Source organism: Dromaius novaehollandiae, chromosome Z (assembly GCF_036370855.1).
Source record: "Dromaius novaehollandiae isolate bDroNov1 chromosome Z, bDroNov1.hap1, whole genome shotgun sequence".
Taxonomy (NCBI): Eukaryota; Metazoa; Chordata; class Aves; order Casuariiformes; family Dromaiidae; genus Dromaius; species Dromaius novaehollandiae.
Window position 1 is genome coordinate 18,095,042 of NC_088132.1, and position 17,563 is coordinate 18,112,604.

Below are 17,563 nucleotides of genomic sequence, written 5' to 3' on the forward strand. Positions count from 1 at the left end.
AACTGTTTGATATCTCAGGAAACATTTAGTAAGCAAGTGTTAGTCTACATTAATGTTCCAGTCTTGATTAGAAGCACAATTTTGAATCAAATCTTTCAATCATTTTCATTTACTGCACTTAGTTTCATATTGTGGAGAGGTCCCAGGACACACTGACCAAATTCCTGGATTCAGATGAAACTGAGAAGATGCACTCCACAAACACACCTAACGGGCTCCAAATGCTAAAGAGCATTCAACCTGCCAAAATGGAGTAGAGCAAATCCGAGGTAAGCCGCAAGCCTTCAGACTCTTCTCTCTCCCCCTCTGCCTGTGGATGTTGGGGCTTGAGCCCCAACTGCATTGTTCTGCAGATCAACTCCTATAGAGGCAACACGATCCTAATGTACCCAGTTTGAAAGACTGGAAAGAGATTTGCTAGCTCAGTCAACCCCTTTGTAATATTTTGTATGTCATCTTCTTCAGTTAATCTCTCAAAATCTCAAATATTTAATTTCCTGCCTTTACAAGCCTAAATTGATTATTATTATTATTATCATTCTGCTCAGTGTAATAAATTTGACAAAAACAATGCTCTGGATAAATCATGAAGATTTGATAAGTAATTAGAATCAGAGTGGGCCCCATGCAAGCATATGGTAATAGATAACAAGTCTCCTAGAATTCATCATGATCAAAATACAGACAACTTTAAAAATAAAATATCAACTCATACAAACCAATACTATTTTAAATATTTCTCTCCTGATGTTTTTCTTTCCTGATGTTTCGTGACTATTAAGATAACTGCTTTGAGAAAACAATGCTTAACAAATAAAAGAAGAAAATGGTAAATAAAATATTCTGCAGGGTGTTATTTCTACCTTTCAGGACTACTGACTTATTAATATGTTCTTTGAACCTAGCATACAGCCTGATTTCAAAAGAGAGGACCGTTTATCTATCTAGTATTTCTTTTCTGTATTGTACATTTGCAATGCAGCGAAACTTCCAGTGATGTTGATGGACTACCTGATCATGCAGTAGATATGACGGAAGCTTATTTACAAAGAAGGAGTCATAAATATACAGTTAATAAATAGAGGGACATATTTTCCCAATAATATTTTCTAATATTCTTCAGTTTAACTTGCCATCAGAGCACATAAAACACATCCACACATAGCATGCAACTTTTTGGGTATTCTTCTTAAGAACAATAATTTTGTTTCATGCAGGACTTTTCTTTATATAAAGAAATTAAAGATTTTATCTCCAAAACTGGGGAAGAAATATGTTGTGCGAAATTTCATAAGCAATCAAAATACGTTTCTTTAAACAATCAACCTTTCTGCTCTCTAATAGTACTGCTGTTCATAGTGTGTCATCGCATAGTGCTCAGTGAAGGATTACTGTCTCTTACCTGGAGTTTGAAAATTAAGGCGTCGCAGCTCCACTGGGTCTGTGGGATGGTGAGAGGGAGCCTCCTTGCTGTTGGGTATGCTGCTCTTTCTCGAGTCAGATTCAGCCCTCTTCCTGCGTGGAGAAAGTCAATACATATAAACGTAGAGCTGAGGTCTTGACTATATAAATATATAATATATATAAATAAAGACTCAGGCACCTGAGTCTTTAATCATTATAGTCTAAAAGTGAGATGCTTCTTTCTGAAAGAGTGTTTCATCCAGTCTAAAGGTAAAATAATTATGCATGGTAAGAAGGTAGGTACAACATGCAGAGGTAAGAGGAATTTAAATATAAAATATTTAAAAATAAAATTTATAATTTAATTTATAAAATATAAAAATGTCACTGGGAAAATTATTGCATTCTGATCATTATTGCAGACTGATCCTCTAGATCATCATTCTAGGCACCAGCATAATGAAGATATAACATGAAACTTAAAAAAACTCCACACTATCTCTATTCTAAAAGCTAGCTAGCTACAGCTTTATTAAATATAGTTACTCAAATCTTCAGGTTGTAATTAAAAAATAACATGAAAAGTTGTTATCACTGAATACTTCCTATTTTATATACACAGCTCTGAACTGCTTTCTAACAAATAACTTGCATTCTTTAGGCACTTCTAAGATGACAGAGAACAGTGCAGAAGACTGTTCCTGATTCCTTTCTAGGAAATGAGAATCTGTTCTGCTGTATTTCATCTCTGTAAGGAGTGCACTACACAGCCTTAAGGCATCTGATCACACCTGCGTATTGAAGGCTCTGATTTTATCTGAATGCTTCCGATCAAATTAAGCTACATTTTCTGTGAAATTTTATTAGTCTTGTCAATCTGCACAGAGAAGTGGAGTCTATGTCTGTCTTGATTCTGAGCGCTCTGCTTAAATGGACTCCCCGCATTTGAGAGTATCATTTTCTGCTGTAAAACATGTAAAACTATATTACATGGAGAATATCTACACCTTCACATTTTCATTTAGGAATCTGGAAATTTATTGCTTGAATTTGAAGTGGAATCTCTCATCACTTATTCTCTATGAGTTCCTGAATGAAAATGCAAAATGGTTGATATTCTTCATGTACTATAAAATGAAGACAGAAAAAGCTGCAGAGAGCTAGTTTTCAGAAAAGAAAACTGAGATTATTTTAAGGGTTACTACAGCTAAATCTTTTTTCAGGTGTCCTATATTTTATCTAGTATGTCACTTGTTTTTTTTTTTCTCTAAGTGACTCCCAATGTAGCTGTGCTAAATCTCTTACTACTCTGCTGGGCTCCCTCTTAAAAATGCTCCAATTGATTTCCCACTGTTCCTGAAATGCTGAACACCTGTTGGTATTCAGTGAAAGTTCCATAACGCTGAAGATTTCAAAGACTGTGCACAGACGCCAAACAACAACATGGTGGCAGGAATTCTGCTTGTTGCTTGAAAGTTACTGGTTCCATGATTTTATGGAAAAGAAAAAAAATGTTTTGTTACAAAAATGTTCCATTTGCTCTCTGGTAAATTCCTAACATCTATATTACCTCCCCTTTAGTGAAGCTATATAGATTTAAACTTGATTATTTTGTTTTTTACTCTTTTTCGATTTTTATGGAAGTACTCCTTTGCAATTCTTTCATAACTTTTGAGCTACTACAGCAGCACAATATCCCACTGCTCTTTCTTCTCAAGTAAAGGTGTGTAATGCTTCCTTCCATTTTCAGAAATATTTTTATCTGTATTCTTACTCCTGAAGTTTACGGACGAGTGGAACAGCCCATATACCTTTTTTCCACACATAACTCTGCCACTGCAAGTCACTGGTGGCAGCACAACTTATTACTCATACATTAAAAGCACTAAAATATCTTCTAATCATACACATAAGTATTTTGAACACTTACTATAAGACAATGCAAGGGCCTATTATTTATGATTATACTTAGGATCATTCTGGCTTTTGTAGCTTTCCAGACCACACAGACATCACAACTGTTTCTGATCATGTGATGCTCATGGGACATGCAGAAAAATCCGCTAAGGAAAAAAACATATCCTGAAAATGTACCTTACAGAAACAGAAAAAAAACCCAGTGAACTTGACTGTATGTGCTGCATTACTTTTCAGCATTGTAAACAACATAAAATATCTGAAACAAACACTTTGAGGTTGCTTTCATGTTACGAACTTTACTACCTACATTCATTTAGATTGATAGACATTCTGTTTTAGGTCATTATCATGATAAATGTCTTTTTTCTCTTTTTCCCTTCCTGGAATAAATGGAGAGTGATTACTTTTCACTTCTCACCTGTCAGGTTTACTGCTCCATTTTAATGCAGCAAAGAGAGGAAAAAAGGTTAAATGTTAGTTGACCAGCAGCAAAAAGAGTAACCATGACAACAGGAGATGCAAGAAATGTTGTCTTACAGTGAATATACATAACTAACACAAATTAGGAAATGACAGTTCATCAAAACATTTAATGCTTTGGCATCACAGAATAAATGGAGGACACAAGGTTAAGTTCAAAGAGAACCTTCTGCTGCTGAAGAAAACATTTCTGTGTTAATCTCATATATCTTTTCAGATACTGTTCACAACATAATGTCGCCTCAAATTCTAACCAGTAAGGTAATGGAAAATGGATCTATAATTTGAGTTATCGAAGTTAACATTTCATTGGCAAAACCTCCATCTGAGGTGCAGAGAAATCTTTAGATTGAAGTGCATTTAGAGAGAAGAAATTTCTAGAGAGAGGAGGGGGTCAGAGAAGAGGCAGAAAGGGAAGGGTAAGTACATGAGCTAGTCTAAGACTTGAAACAAATTAAAGAAAAGAAAAAAGCTGACTTTTAAGTATATTCTACAAAACCAGACAATAAAGTGGCAGAAATAATTTTTAAAGGTGCCATGACAAGTAAGGTTATCATGAATCTTTTCCCAATGAACTATTAAGCACCTTCTTAGCTTCAGAGGGAACAGCACATGCTAGAGATCTACAGTGATCTATATAGAACTATAGTGTTCTATGTTCTATAAAGATAAGCTGAACAGAGAAAACACGTTATCGGGTCCTGTTAACAGGTTCTACTACGCACAATCACTATAAACACAGAATTTTGTCTGTGTATCTTTCTATTGACTAGAATAACAAGAGACGCTATGAACCCTTTTACCAGAGGTCTAGAATGATCATATTACTCACATGTAGTAAAGTCCTTATAGTGCCCTTCGCTGTCACTAAACATTCCCCAATCTTGATTTTTGTGCTTTTTTAATATCTCTTTCTTTTAGAAATAGTTTTTTTCTTATAGCTCAAGATTCAGGGCCTTTACTCAGGTCCCAAAGTTCAGTACATTCCAAAGATTCAAGCTAAGGTTCTTCTCTTCTGAACCAAATCAAAAAGCTGCACTTATATAAGTAAATAAGATAAAACATGTCAAAAAACTGTAATTTCTTTCCCCTAAGAATGGAAGAACACTCCACAAACAACACTGACTCACGAAAAACTTCTAATGAGCAATATTTCATCCTATATCAATGATAGGCTGAAGTTAGAGAATCTGTGATTTCTTAAAAATATGAAGAATAGCCACAAAAATTCAGAACTTTTTCTTTCTCTTTTCTTTTTTTTTTTTTTTTTAAGATGCTTCAGACATATACAGTTTCTTTTTAGCTTGGCAGGTTCTGAGATGCACTGAACATTTTTGATCTCTGTAACATTCATTAATTGATTTCCTTACCATCTAAATCCAGTATAACTGAACATATACAATACATTCAGAAGTGAGTCAAGGATTTACTCCGGGTTTCCCTAACCCGTAGGGTGCAGCAGGGTTTACTGCTTTATCAAAAACAGCCTGGGATATAAACTGTGACTCAGACAAACAATCATTGTAATAGTTAGGTATTGCCTCTAAGGGAGACTTAGCCTGTACCGGCTCTATATCTGGATAAGTGCTTGCCTTTGTTTGATATTTTGCATATAAATCTTACTACCTCCTATATTTTATTTCATGCTTGAACCAGCAAAAATTTTACTTTCTTGAAGAAAAAAATATGACCAAAAAGAAAGTTACATTTAGTTAATTTACTTGTATCCCTGCATTTGAAGGTTTAGATTTCTGTCTAGCAGGTTAAAGATCCCCCACCCTCCACCCCACAGTGATTACCCTTCCTTCATTAAGACTGCAGAGCGGTATCACTGCCTCCAGTGAAGGAAAATACTGAACTGGTCACTAGTCAAGTCAGTTCAGTTCCATTCCTGAAATACAGAAAATTCAACCAAAACTGAAGAAAAAGCCTTTTTTTTTTTTTTTTTTTTTTTTTTTTTTTTTGCGAGGGTGATCAAACATTGGAACAGGCTTCCCAGAGAGGTTATGGAGTCTCCATCCTTGGAGATATTCCCACCTTGACTGGACAGGTTCTGGGCAACCTGCTCTGAGCAGGGGGTTGGACTAGGTCTCCAGGGATCTCCAGAGGTGCCTGCCAATCTCTGCGACTCTGTGATTACGTGGTTCTGCCAGCTCTTCCACACTCAGCGCATTAATCAGCCTCAGTCATATGGGACATAACATTGCAGCATATCCAAAGACAACAAAAGGTACTGCTCAGTATTCTTCCCATCTATTTCTGTTAAGTACTAAGCTGAGGTGACTTTTTGGCTACATTCTGATACATGACGCAAAAACGTTTCTATGGAATATGTTTGCTTTCAGCTTTTAAGAGAAGCGAATGCTGTAGCAACTGCCTTTGTGCATTCCATTAATAACTACTGCAACAGCTTTGGTACAAACTGACCAATAAAATAAAGAGGTCAAACATGTACTCCTAGTCTTTGGATAACTTATGTGCTACACAATGACCCAGACAACTTATCCACACTATCTGTGATAGCATCTGCTGTTTTAAATGAGGGCAAGGCTTCTCCTCCTTTTATAAATTGCAGTCTTCCTTTCTCTATGAATGAAATTAAAATGAAAAATTAGCATTGTAAATCATGAGATTAGCAGTCTATGTCTCTTCATGACGACTTCTATGGACAAGGGGAATTAAGCACAATTCACCATTATCAGAGTTACTACACCCTTTACACTTCAAAAGACATAGCCTTCTTCCTACCCCAAATCTCCCACCCTCATCTTCTCCTTTTTAATATTTTTCACACATGTTTTCTTGGAATAGGCAGGTGTGATCTGTCCTTCATTTTCTTTTCTCCCCAACATACCTGTTACATTCAATGTGTTTCAGAAATATATCTTTGTAGACTTGCCATCTACATGAATATTTCTCATTTTACTATTTTGTTATTTTACATTTTTGGCCATATCCAACTCTGGCAGCCATTGTAATTCCCTCTAACAGAGTTAATTCGGATTATTACATTTTATTATTTTCTCAAAATACTATGTTAAACATCCCTACTGTATTGTCTAATTATTGCCATTCTGCAGACAATAAAGTTCTCAAACTCCAGCTGTTAGCCTGAATCTATGCTTTCCACAGGCTGCTGCATACTCCAGAAAAACATCTAGTTATAGATAACTTCCTGTTTCTCAGGAGCGAAAGATTCCTTAAGCCCTTAGAAACATAGATTTGTTCTGTTTCTGTCTTAAACTCAGGCTATCTATAGGTTTTTTTGGTAAATTTTCTGGCAGTGCAAAAATATTGTTCTAAATTCACATGTATATTACTGGTTCTGTCAAACTCTGCTATTTCTCCTTCTCCACAGTTGATTTCTTGGCAAATGTGTTCAAGATGTGTTCATTTTTATAAAGTATATATCTAAAACATGTTGAACATTGCCTTCCTTAAGAGTTTATTTTTTGAAAAAGCTGATTTTACTTTTTTAGAGAAATCCATCAGTTTCAGTTACTTCAGTATTTTTTTCAATTTCATCATTTACATGTCTGTACTACATTAAAACAGTAGAAAGACAAAATTTTAGCCTCAAAATAAAATATTTCTTGTTTAATTTAGTGAAGAATTCCAACATTATAACTATTTTGTCTTTTACCAATAGAAAAATTCTGAACTTATCTGCATGGAAGTATCATCTCTTAACCAACTCTACTTGTGTTTCCACTGAATAGTGTTATTTCTGCATTGACCCATTATTGCATGTCACTCTTCCTGTCTTCCTGCTAAAGACTAAAATGAACTATAAAGATATGCTTACAAAATCTACATTCTTATTTACTTTATCCCTTCCTTAGGCTTAATAAAACAATTCAGATTTGTTAACATGTTACAGTGTAATCCCTGTATATTACTTCTGGATTTGATGGCACATAGCCAGACTGCTTTAATTAATGAAAATTATCTAATGGAGTGGGACCCTCCAGTAAAAAAAGAATCTTCAAAATCTGAATCTCTTCTGTGCATTTTTTAATGGTTAAGCATTTATAAATTACTCATCATAATAATATATGAAAAACTGTCTTCTGGAAGCAGAAAGCCAGGAGTGAGTGGTGTTTTTAATTTATTCTTTTTTAACTTGCTCCACCGTTCTTTTTATCTGATTTGTGTCCCTGTCAGGTCTTATCTGTGTAGATTTCTTATGACATAAGGTATTACTTTTTAACCATGTGGGTATAATATTTTTGTCAATGTCAGAGTATAATACCTTAAGCTTGAGTGATACCAATTTAGATTGTGCCATTATATTTACAACAGTGAGTTATTCTAGTACAGGTGATCACACATTGGTAGAACTGCAATCATTTCTCAGAGGGAATTTGCTAAAATGATGCAGTTTAACAATTTGTATCTTATAGTTGAAACAAAATAAAATAAATATAAATGGCCACTTGCGCAAATAGCTCTGGTACTACCAGTAAATAACAGATGGAAAATGTGTCCCCCATTGTCTATGTAGGACATTCTCTTCACACTACTGATGAACAAATTTTACCTGCTTATTTGTTCAATATGCCTACAATTTTTTAGTAATAGAATGTGAAGGTTGTAATTATGGCTCCATAAATGGCAATAAGTGCAGAAGCAGTTACACATCTGCTTTATATCCACTTTTTGCATTTGTTTTGTAGTAGGGGAGAAGTTTTATTTCTAATACACCAGAATAGTCAGAAAAAAGAAGTATTTCAGGTTTAGTGCATCTCTAAAGACCAGTTTTTGAAGTGACAGACAGGCACAAACAGAGGTTCACTGGTTATTAATCAATTAGATTGCCTGAGACAGTAGGTACTAATAGAAACCTTCAGGAGACATAACATCTGCAAGTAACAGACCATCTACTATGCTGCAGTATGATTATGACCCTGAAGAACATTCTTATAAATATCTGTTTAGAATTTACATTGGCTCAGGTTACTTCCAGACTGACTTTTTTTTTTTTTTTTTTTTTTCCAACTGCTGAACAGAGAATTTCTCTTCCCAAAAGCTAAAGCCCGTTGGCATGCAACTTCAGATGTTTTTGACTGTGTATACTTAGGGTAGTAAAAAAAAATACAGGGTAATAACTAGCAAGATTTAAATATTTCTCAGCAGGTGATAGAATTATAGCCATTAGTTTTAGGCTCAATTTAATGAAATTATCTTAAAAAAGAAAAAAAAAGACAAAGTTCTGCATGTTTACAGTATTCTCTAATTATGCTGTATAAGTATGTTTTCCAAAAATGCTTTGGAGAAAAAATCTAAATATTAAAATAATCTTTATGTTTTTTATACCATGCTTTTGATTCAGTATCTTGGCCCCTGTGTACTCATTTACATTTTAAAAAGCTGTTGTGTATAAATTAAGGCATAATACACAGTCTGCATCCAGTAGGTTGTAAGGCATAGGAAAGTCCTTTGTGTAATGGAAAACCTACATATGAATCCTGGACAGTAAAAGAAGAGTAAGCCAAGTGTGATCTGATTGCAAGATTAGTAGAAAATAGCTACTGATGTTTCTTTAATCTCACAATTCAGAGCTTCAAATTCATATAGATATGTTGCCAAATTGAGGCCAACTGTCAAAAGTAAAAACTCAAATTACTTGAGAGGAGATGAAAGTCATGTTTAACATCAAGCTGAATATAACCTCTAAAGTATTACTATTACAGTCCTAAAAATAAGACTTAAAAATTCAAATGTGTTCATTTTGTACATATTTATATGCAAGTACATTTTATTCACAAACATATTTAAAGAAGAAAAAATATTTAAATGCAGAAATGTTAACACAATGTCATCAGCAGAAAAATGAACCCATGTGCCTATAATTTTGGAAATTTTACCTCCAGTCAGAAATCTAATAAAATATCTGCAGTGTTATGGAAACCATTAATACATATAGTAATTCCCAGAGAATGACAATTATTATTGTAGTACAAATTATGTAGTGTGGAGCGATATCAAAAAATGGCCAATTCATCAGAAAGGTACACACTGAAAAAGAACTAAAAGGTAAACTTACCTTTTATAAAGAAGTATAGCTATAACAATACAGATGATAAACACCACAGCAAGAACCGGTCCTACAACCCAGATCAAGCCTTCTTCCTCATCTGTAATTGGTTGGGGATCGAGGTCCATTGACACAACAGGATCAGAGTATGGGCTGGTTGCATACATTGTCTATACAAACAAAATAAATCTTACTTAATGATAAAGGAGTGTATTTAAGATAATGAATATCCTATATCTAAAATAAATGTATATAAAATAATGAGGTGACGAACATAGCAATGAAAAAAATACTGTTTTTTTTCCAAGTCAGGCAGCATAAAAACTTGCAGACTGAATGTTGTGCTGTTACTGTTATCTTTATTTTGTGCTCCACATATGAGAAGTGGTCTACAGGCAAATGAGGTGACACAGTCCTTTGTGGAAGTCTTAACAACCCAAGCAGGGAGTGTGAAAGTGAAGAATTAGAGAATTCAAGGACTATAACCCAGGAGTTGTTTGTTTGTTTGGGGGGGGTTGTTTTGTTTTTTATTTCATATTGTCTTAACAGTGTTTTTTCCTGCAAAGTATATGAAATAATAGCTATGAAAGAATGAAAATACTACATGGTAGTAATGAAGTGGACTAAATGTAAGAGGTTCCCAGAAAAGAGCCCCATGGCAACAGTAGGATGCAATTTGGTCAGAGTTAAAGAAATAGTGTGCTCTTACATAAGACGGAGACTAGCTGAATTTAAGAGAGAACAACAGGAAAAGCCACTGAAGAATATGAAGGGAATGTAAATATTGACAGTCTCTAAATACTCAGGCCTGGAATTAGAATTAGGAACCAACTGGAGCAGTCAAAAATCTTTATGTGTTACCGGGTTGTGTGAAGCCAGCTGGCCTAGAATAACAGCTGTGATAAGAAGAAAACACTAGCTTTTATTCTCCTCTGACCTGAAACGCGTGATCCATGGCTGAGTGCTGAGTTAAAATTACAGACAGGTGGGGCTGAGCAGCCAGCCCTCTAAAACCAGATCACGTAAAGATTTCTGAGCTACGATAAAGTCAGAAGCAGAGAAGGGTTTATAATTATTCCTGGTCTTTGCTGGTGTGTCTCTGCCAGTGGTAAACCAGGAACAGAGCTACGGTTCTGGCAAAGGACTGAAAAGCTTGATTTAGTACTGGGTCAGGAATGCCAGCTGAGGTAAGACAAGATAATGAGGGAAAGAGACGAGTTTTCCTTTACTTCTGGGTTCTGGTCAATTCTAGAGTAAGGATTATGAAATGTGAGGGCTGAGGAGCCATGCTTACACTGTCTTCTGAAACCTGCCCTAAGCCATGACAAGTGACATCAAAGCAAAAGTGTTTTACACTTAATTTGTCCTCTTTTTGGACTTTGGTCTAGGACGGAACCTGGGTTTAGGGTGAAAGACAGGACCAGGCCAGGAAAGGATGAGGCACTGACACTAACTGGTACTGAGCTAACACCTATGACAATGAAATGCAATCTTTTTCTTCTTTTTAATAACCAAACATTAAAAAGCCTGTGATCACTGTTTATGAATTGGGGAAATCTCCACGTGCATTCCCTGAAACGCCTAAGTTGACGGAGATATTTCTCAGCTTCAGTGTTCTTGCAAAGATGGGAGAAACATGGCTGCGTAAGATCATCTTGGTATTCAGCCTCTTCCTTTGGAGCAGGCAGACCAAAATGCTACAGAGGGATGACAGCAGGACCACTTACTACCTGTTCTCTAATAAACAGAATCTTGCTTTTAATTTCTATCCTACATGTATTAAGGGCGTGTTTTCTTAAGGTGAAACTTTACAGAAAAAATGTATTTTCAATAACAGGAAGAAATATCCTTTGCAGGTTACAACTCTGTAGGATTTGCAGCTCCCCCTTCCCTTCCCCTCCGCCCCCCCCCCCCCCCCCCCCGAAAAATACACCGCTATATTCAGAACAGATATACTGGGACACTGGAAGTGGAAGTTCACTTTTATGAACTCTTGCTCTCTGTGGCAATTTCACACTAGTCATCACATAAATCTTGTAGCTGTCAGGCTAAATCAGATGTTTCCCACCTGTGGGAAGTGCCTTTGAAGAGCTGTAACAACAGTAGGCCCTTGGATATATTTTGTTATACCAGGCTTATAATCTGTGATTTTACAACCGTATTTATTCCTGCTTTTCCATCCTGATTTCTCTCTAAAAAAGTAATAATACCTAAGTTATCTGAAGGATCAATGCCTTAATTAATATTTAATATTAAATAAGAAACAATACTTTGTATTGAAAAGATAAATCTTAGTACATGTGTTTCTCACACAGATATTTAGACCTCTAACTTTATAGCCAAAATCTGTCTAGTATGTCTGTTTTGAAACTTCATGATGCATTGTCTTTGGAATTCTTCCTCTTTGCAGCCACTGTCAAAAGTGAAAAGGAAACTTCTGACCCATATTAGATATCGGTGGAAGCACTTATTGTATTTTAAAATGAAGTCATATATATAACAGTTTACTAACCAAAACTAACTCCTCCATACATTTAAGTAAGCAAACTCTTTTGAGATCAAAAAAGCAATTTTAGGGGTGTAGGCCTTACACACAGGAAATATTTGACTAGAATTCAGATTATTGGTGCAATAGTTTCAAGTGGCTGATCCCAGGAAATTTAGCTGTCAGGTTTCGGAACCAATTAGAAAGGTACCATGTAACACATTGCATGTTAAAATGTTAGTGTGTATTGTAACTTCTTTCAACAGTCCTATTTCTGTCTTTGTCTAATTACTATTTTTTTAACAACTTCACACACAGCTAGATTAACTCAAGCATAAAAGACCATGAGAACAAAATGAATTACATAAAGAGGAATGACAGCTCATTATTTAGCTCACCTCAGGAATTCTCTGTATTATTGAATTATTTTCTAACTTTCTAACAATTCACTGATAAAGTTGGGAGGAAATTACTATAAATTACTATAATTAAAGAAGCTAGCTGTGCATGTCTCTGATTCAACAGATCTTTCCAAGAATTCTTGGTAACCAGCATTGCTATTCCGTGTTAGTCCAAAGGCAAAAGAGGAACTCTTTTGTTAAAGACACTGGGGGAGATGCTACTGGGAAGTTCATGCTCGGTAACTGTGTCAATGATCTCAAATAGCAGGGACTGTAATTTCCAAAGGATCAGAACAGACCTAAAAAAAGGTGATCCTTAGCGTTCTGTTACACACATAAGCAACACATTAAGATACAAACAAAAAAGGTAACTTCAAGGAATTAACTGGAAGTAGGTGAGGAATCGCTGACTTCTGAGACACTGACATATGCTGTAGGCACCTAGCTTTTGGGAAGTGGAATAAGCATTGAAAAAATGTTCTGATGATTATGGAAAGGTAAATTTGGCACTAAAAACCAGTACTAACTTACAGATTCTGAGTGCTCCATTACAGCCAACACAAAGAAGACATATTCTTGACCACTCTGGAGTTGCTTATTCTCAAAGCCACCATAATGCTTTTTATCCCCCAATGTGAACTCCGTAGGAAGAACTTCAAAGTGAGCTGCAATATATGGCTTTAATTCAACTTCCCTCCCAAGACGAATGCTTCTGCGTTTCCTAGATATCTCCTTAAGCAGCTTTAGAAGGAGGGGAGAGGAAAGAGAGAGAGAAAGCAAAAACAGAAAGATTAATGCAACTTATTGACAATGTAATGAGAAAATTTAATTCACGGCCAGAAACTACAAAAATACAATTTCATGGGGCATGTCAGTATCACTATATCAGTTCTTGCAAAATCTTTCTTGCCATTCTTGTTAAGATAAGATACTAGGTTGCAATTGCACTGCTCAGACTACAAGCATAGGTCAATTAGATCAATTTTTGGGGCCTGATACTATTGTCTTTGCAAATAAAAAAGAAAGGCTGATAAAGTAATACACCTTTTCTGTGTAAAATAAAGTGAGTCATTGCATAGTACTTTCTCCCTTCCTGTGCATATGCCACCCACTTTCTTATCTACCGTTTAATACAACAAAACTCAGTAACTGAAATAATATATTTAAAATGTGTGAATACATAGCAAAATTTGAAAAAAATCCCAGTTTGTGAATTTTAACATGCTTAGATTTTTTCTGAGAATTCTGAAATATGAACTACTCAATATTAACTATTTAGGAGAAAATTATAAACAAATGTATATTGACAACTTTTTTTAAGAATAACAATATTTTTGTAACAATATTTTTGTATTTCCCTAACAGTTCTCATGAAGATTATCAAGCCTTTTGTAAATATTAAATTCCTCAAAATCTCAAGGAAACCTAATTTTGCTTTTCAACCTATTTCACAAAGAATAAATGGAAGCACAGAAAAGTTTCTGGGAATGACTTATAAGCATATGTCCCAAAGATGAAATTCACAATCATTTTATTTGCTCAAAAGCACCAAAATCAGATGCTTCGTGATTTGTTCAACACTACAAAACAGTTCAGTGATAGGAACCAACAAGAGGACCTCATGAATCACAATACTTTTCTTCCTACTGCTAGACTAGAAAATACTGTCTGCTACCATGCCACACATAACTCACATAAACATTCCAGATTTAAACTGCATAACCTGTCTCTCCAAATGTATGTTTTCCTTATCTCATTAAATATTTTCACTGATGAACAAAGCTAAAATTTATATCAGAGCATTTGCAACAAGATCGAATACTAGCTCAAACTTGTAAAACATCTATTAAGTAATGAAGGAAATAAAGCTTTGCTGGTATAATCCACTGATGAATTACTTATTAAAGCAGACAAATGCTTATTCAATACCTTTTATCACTTTAGATATACTGGCATTCAACAAATATTAATTTGATTTGTTTACAAGGAGCTTGAACTTTTCCTGGGTGATAAGTGATGACTTCTAAGGCTGCTCCACTATTCCCTCATTTTTCACTTATGAAACTTATTCAATGTCCTGTTTTAAGGCCAAAGAAATAGACTCATACTGCAACCATAAATTTTTCCAAGGTCACAGAGTTGTTTTGGGCTTTTCAGTGCACAAACAGAGCTAATACAATGGGTAAGCACACACTTATTTTTATGAGTAGGAGGCGAGTCTCCAGAGCCAGACAGACATCAGTAAAAAAAGAGATTAAAACTCAATTTCTACTATATATTTTCATTTTAATGAATATGCTTACTCAGGGAAGTTTCAGCCACTTCTCCAGCGTTACACTCCAGCTTAGCTAGCACATCTTGCCTTCCTCACATGGGATCTCGTATTTTCCAGTGACACAGTTAACAATTCCCAAGCACATCAGACAATCTACCATTCACTGTGCTACTGACACAGAAGCTTTTAACACTGATCACTTCTTTAATACTCCTTCTCATTACAACACCTGTCTCAGACTTGGGTTAAAAGTAGACATTGAACCAAGCTGCACCACTTGGACCCAAACTTCTCCAGAGGTGGAGGGTGCTTGGAAGCTGTCCCATCACAGAGACATGCAGTCGGCTGCTTTCCAGCTGTAACACCATGTCCCAGCCTGTTCTCTGCCACAGAGGTTTTATGCACCTTTAACTCTACCAACTTCCATGCTCCAATACAAAAGCTGGCAGGCTGGAATAGATCCCCTGAGTGAAAAAAACTTTCCTAAATTTGAGACTCAAAATCGTTATTCATTGTTCATCATTACAGACCTCTATTACACTCAGCAGTCCATATTTCTCCTTTGCCCTTCTTAAAAATTTTAATGAGCACCTAGAATAACTTGGCATGATATAAAAATGAGGACAGTAGAGAATTTTATATTAAATTTTTTTTTCAGTTGCTTTAAGGAAGGCTGCTTTCATATCCATTAGTAGCTACCTATGTCATGGTAGAGTTGTTAATGATGCAACATGAGGCAACGGCAAATCACATTCTAACTGAGGTTGCCACAGCCCCTAAAAGCTCTGCTGAGGGAAGGGAAGTTTGGGGGGTTTGTTCTTAAAAGGTGGCACCTATTCGTGGAGCGGTGGAGCAGCAGACAGTCAAGCATGCAGTCTGAATTAGTAACAAAAATGTATATATTAACAGATGGAAATGCTGAAGTCCTCTACTACAGTGGGAGAAGTGTTTAGAAGCTGTCCTTTTGGCTGTCAATGCTAAAAGTCAACTAGCCTGAGTCAAACAAACTGTGTACAACTTTTTCAAAGGTGGTTGCTGGTCACCTAGGGCCAACTAAACTTAGGCGCATTTTTCTGTGTATAGATGAAAATTTGGTCTGTGACATTGATTACACATGACTGAATAGACCTCAAGTGAACCTGTGGCTTCATTCATATTCCACGTATAGATGAGGTCACTGCCAGATATCATTACCTTCATGTATATTCCCCGCAGTACTTTATACCAGGACTTCACTTAAATTTTTAAATTTTAAGACTTTACACTCAGGCTTTTACTTAGGTTCTATTGATTATAAACATAAAGAAATACTCTTATTAATACTTACTGCAAATCATAATATTTTATTTTTCAACTACTCACATGACATATTTGATTGAATTATAACGAAAATAAAGTGAAATTTTGAGTTAACAAAAAAGGATTGTACCTCTAATATCAAGTCCATTATCTGCTCTTTTAAGATTCTGCATCTTTCAGCTTCTTTCAGAACTAAAGATTCAAGGAACCATGAGGAATCAGTAGCCATAATAAGGCCAGAGAGTCCTTCTGACTAGTCATTTACGGACTTACCGCTCCAGAGTTGTGTTTTCAGCAAATAATCTTCTTCAGGCTATCTAAGCAAAGCATTTGGGATATGCTCCCTTGGAAAACCTATTGCCCAACCCCATGTGATGCTAGCCAGACATCTGAGGCTGCACCAAAAGAAGATATGCACAAGTTTCTTTAGGTCACCATCAGAAAGTATTTTTTTAGGCAGTAGTGTGGTTAGTTTTTGTAGTTTTTTTCCCCCATATTTTTATTGCTCAACTGCTTTCACAGGTTTGACAGGAAGAATACACCTAATAACAACATGCAGTTCTTATTTTCTAATGTAGGAAGAAAAACAATCATCTTTTAAGTAGGAGAAACTGGATGAGTGAGCATGAAGTACAGTCACTGTCTGCTTCTGATTTTTCCCCCCTCCTCAGTAGTTACTACATGCATTGGTGGCAATTGTAAAAGATATATCAAGGGCTTAGTTCTTTATCAGAAATAATTTTCATTTTCCAGTCAATGCATATCTTATTTCTTCCACCATTAATTCTACAATGTGGTCTCAATTATATCAGTAAAAGTGGGAAACAACCCATCCTGACCCAAATATTTCTGAATTAATAAATGTTCTTTATCAAACTATTATACAGATTAATGCACCACAACTTGCAGGATGATTAAAATGACCCTTTGTTATGGGAATCAGCAGCACAGACCCGTAAAATTTAATTGCAAAAAAGTTCAATGTCATCTGGCACCTATCCTTTAATCTGTTAATGCTGCTGAATTTGCCTGTAGTTTCTGGAGGTTAAAAGTGGGTGGTAATAGTAAATCAGTTTTCCATTACTGTATGGATCTTGTCAGGAGAATTTTACTGTATAACCGCATTTGATGTTGCCTAGGACTACGATCATGTGCTGGTGCATAGCATTTACAATCCGGCTCTTCTAAAGTGAAGAAGTTAATGGATCAAAGCAAGCAGTCACTGCATTTGAATCAACGTGATGACCACAGAAAGGAAACTG

The 17,563-nt window shown here is 35.5% G+C and overlaps 1 protein-coding gene across 8 annotated transcripts in view; it reads right to left on the minus strand.

Annotated features, from left to right (window-relative positions):
* The window catches only part of PTPRD (protein tyrosine phosphatase receptor type D), a 443,338-nt gene that overhangs the window by 81,443 nt on the left and 344,332 nt on the right, over positions 1 to 17,563 (minus strand). For all 8 annotated transcript variants that reach the window (XM_064502356.1, XM_064502355.1, XM_064502354.1 and 5 more), the window contains 3 exons: positions 13,259 to 13,468; positions 9,851 to 10,011; positions 1,403 to 1,515 (listed from right to left, as the gene is read on the minus strand). In XM_064502356.1, coding sequence (XP_064358426.1) covers positions 1,403 to 1,515; positions 9,851 to 10,011; positions 13,259 to 13,468 — 484 coding nt within the window. The remainder of the gene's footprint in view (positions 1 to 1,402; positions 1,516 to 9,850; positions 10,012 to 13,258; positions 13,469 to 17,563) is intronic.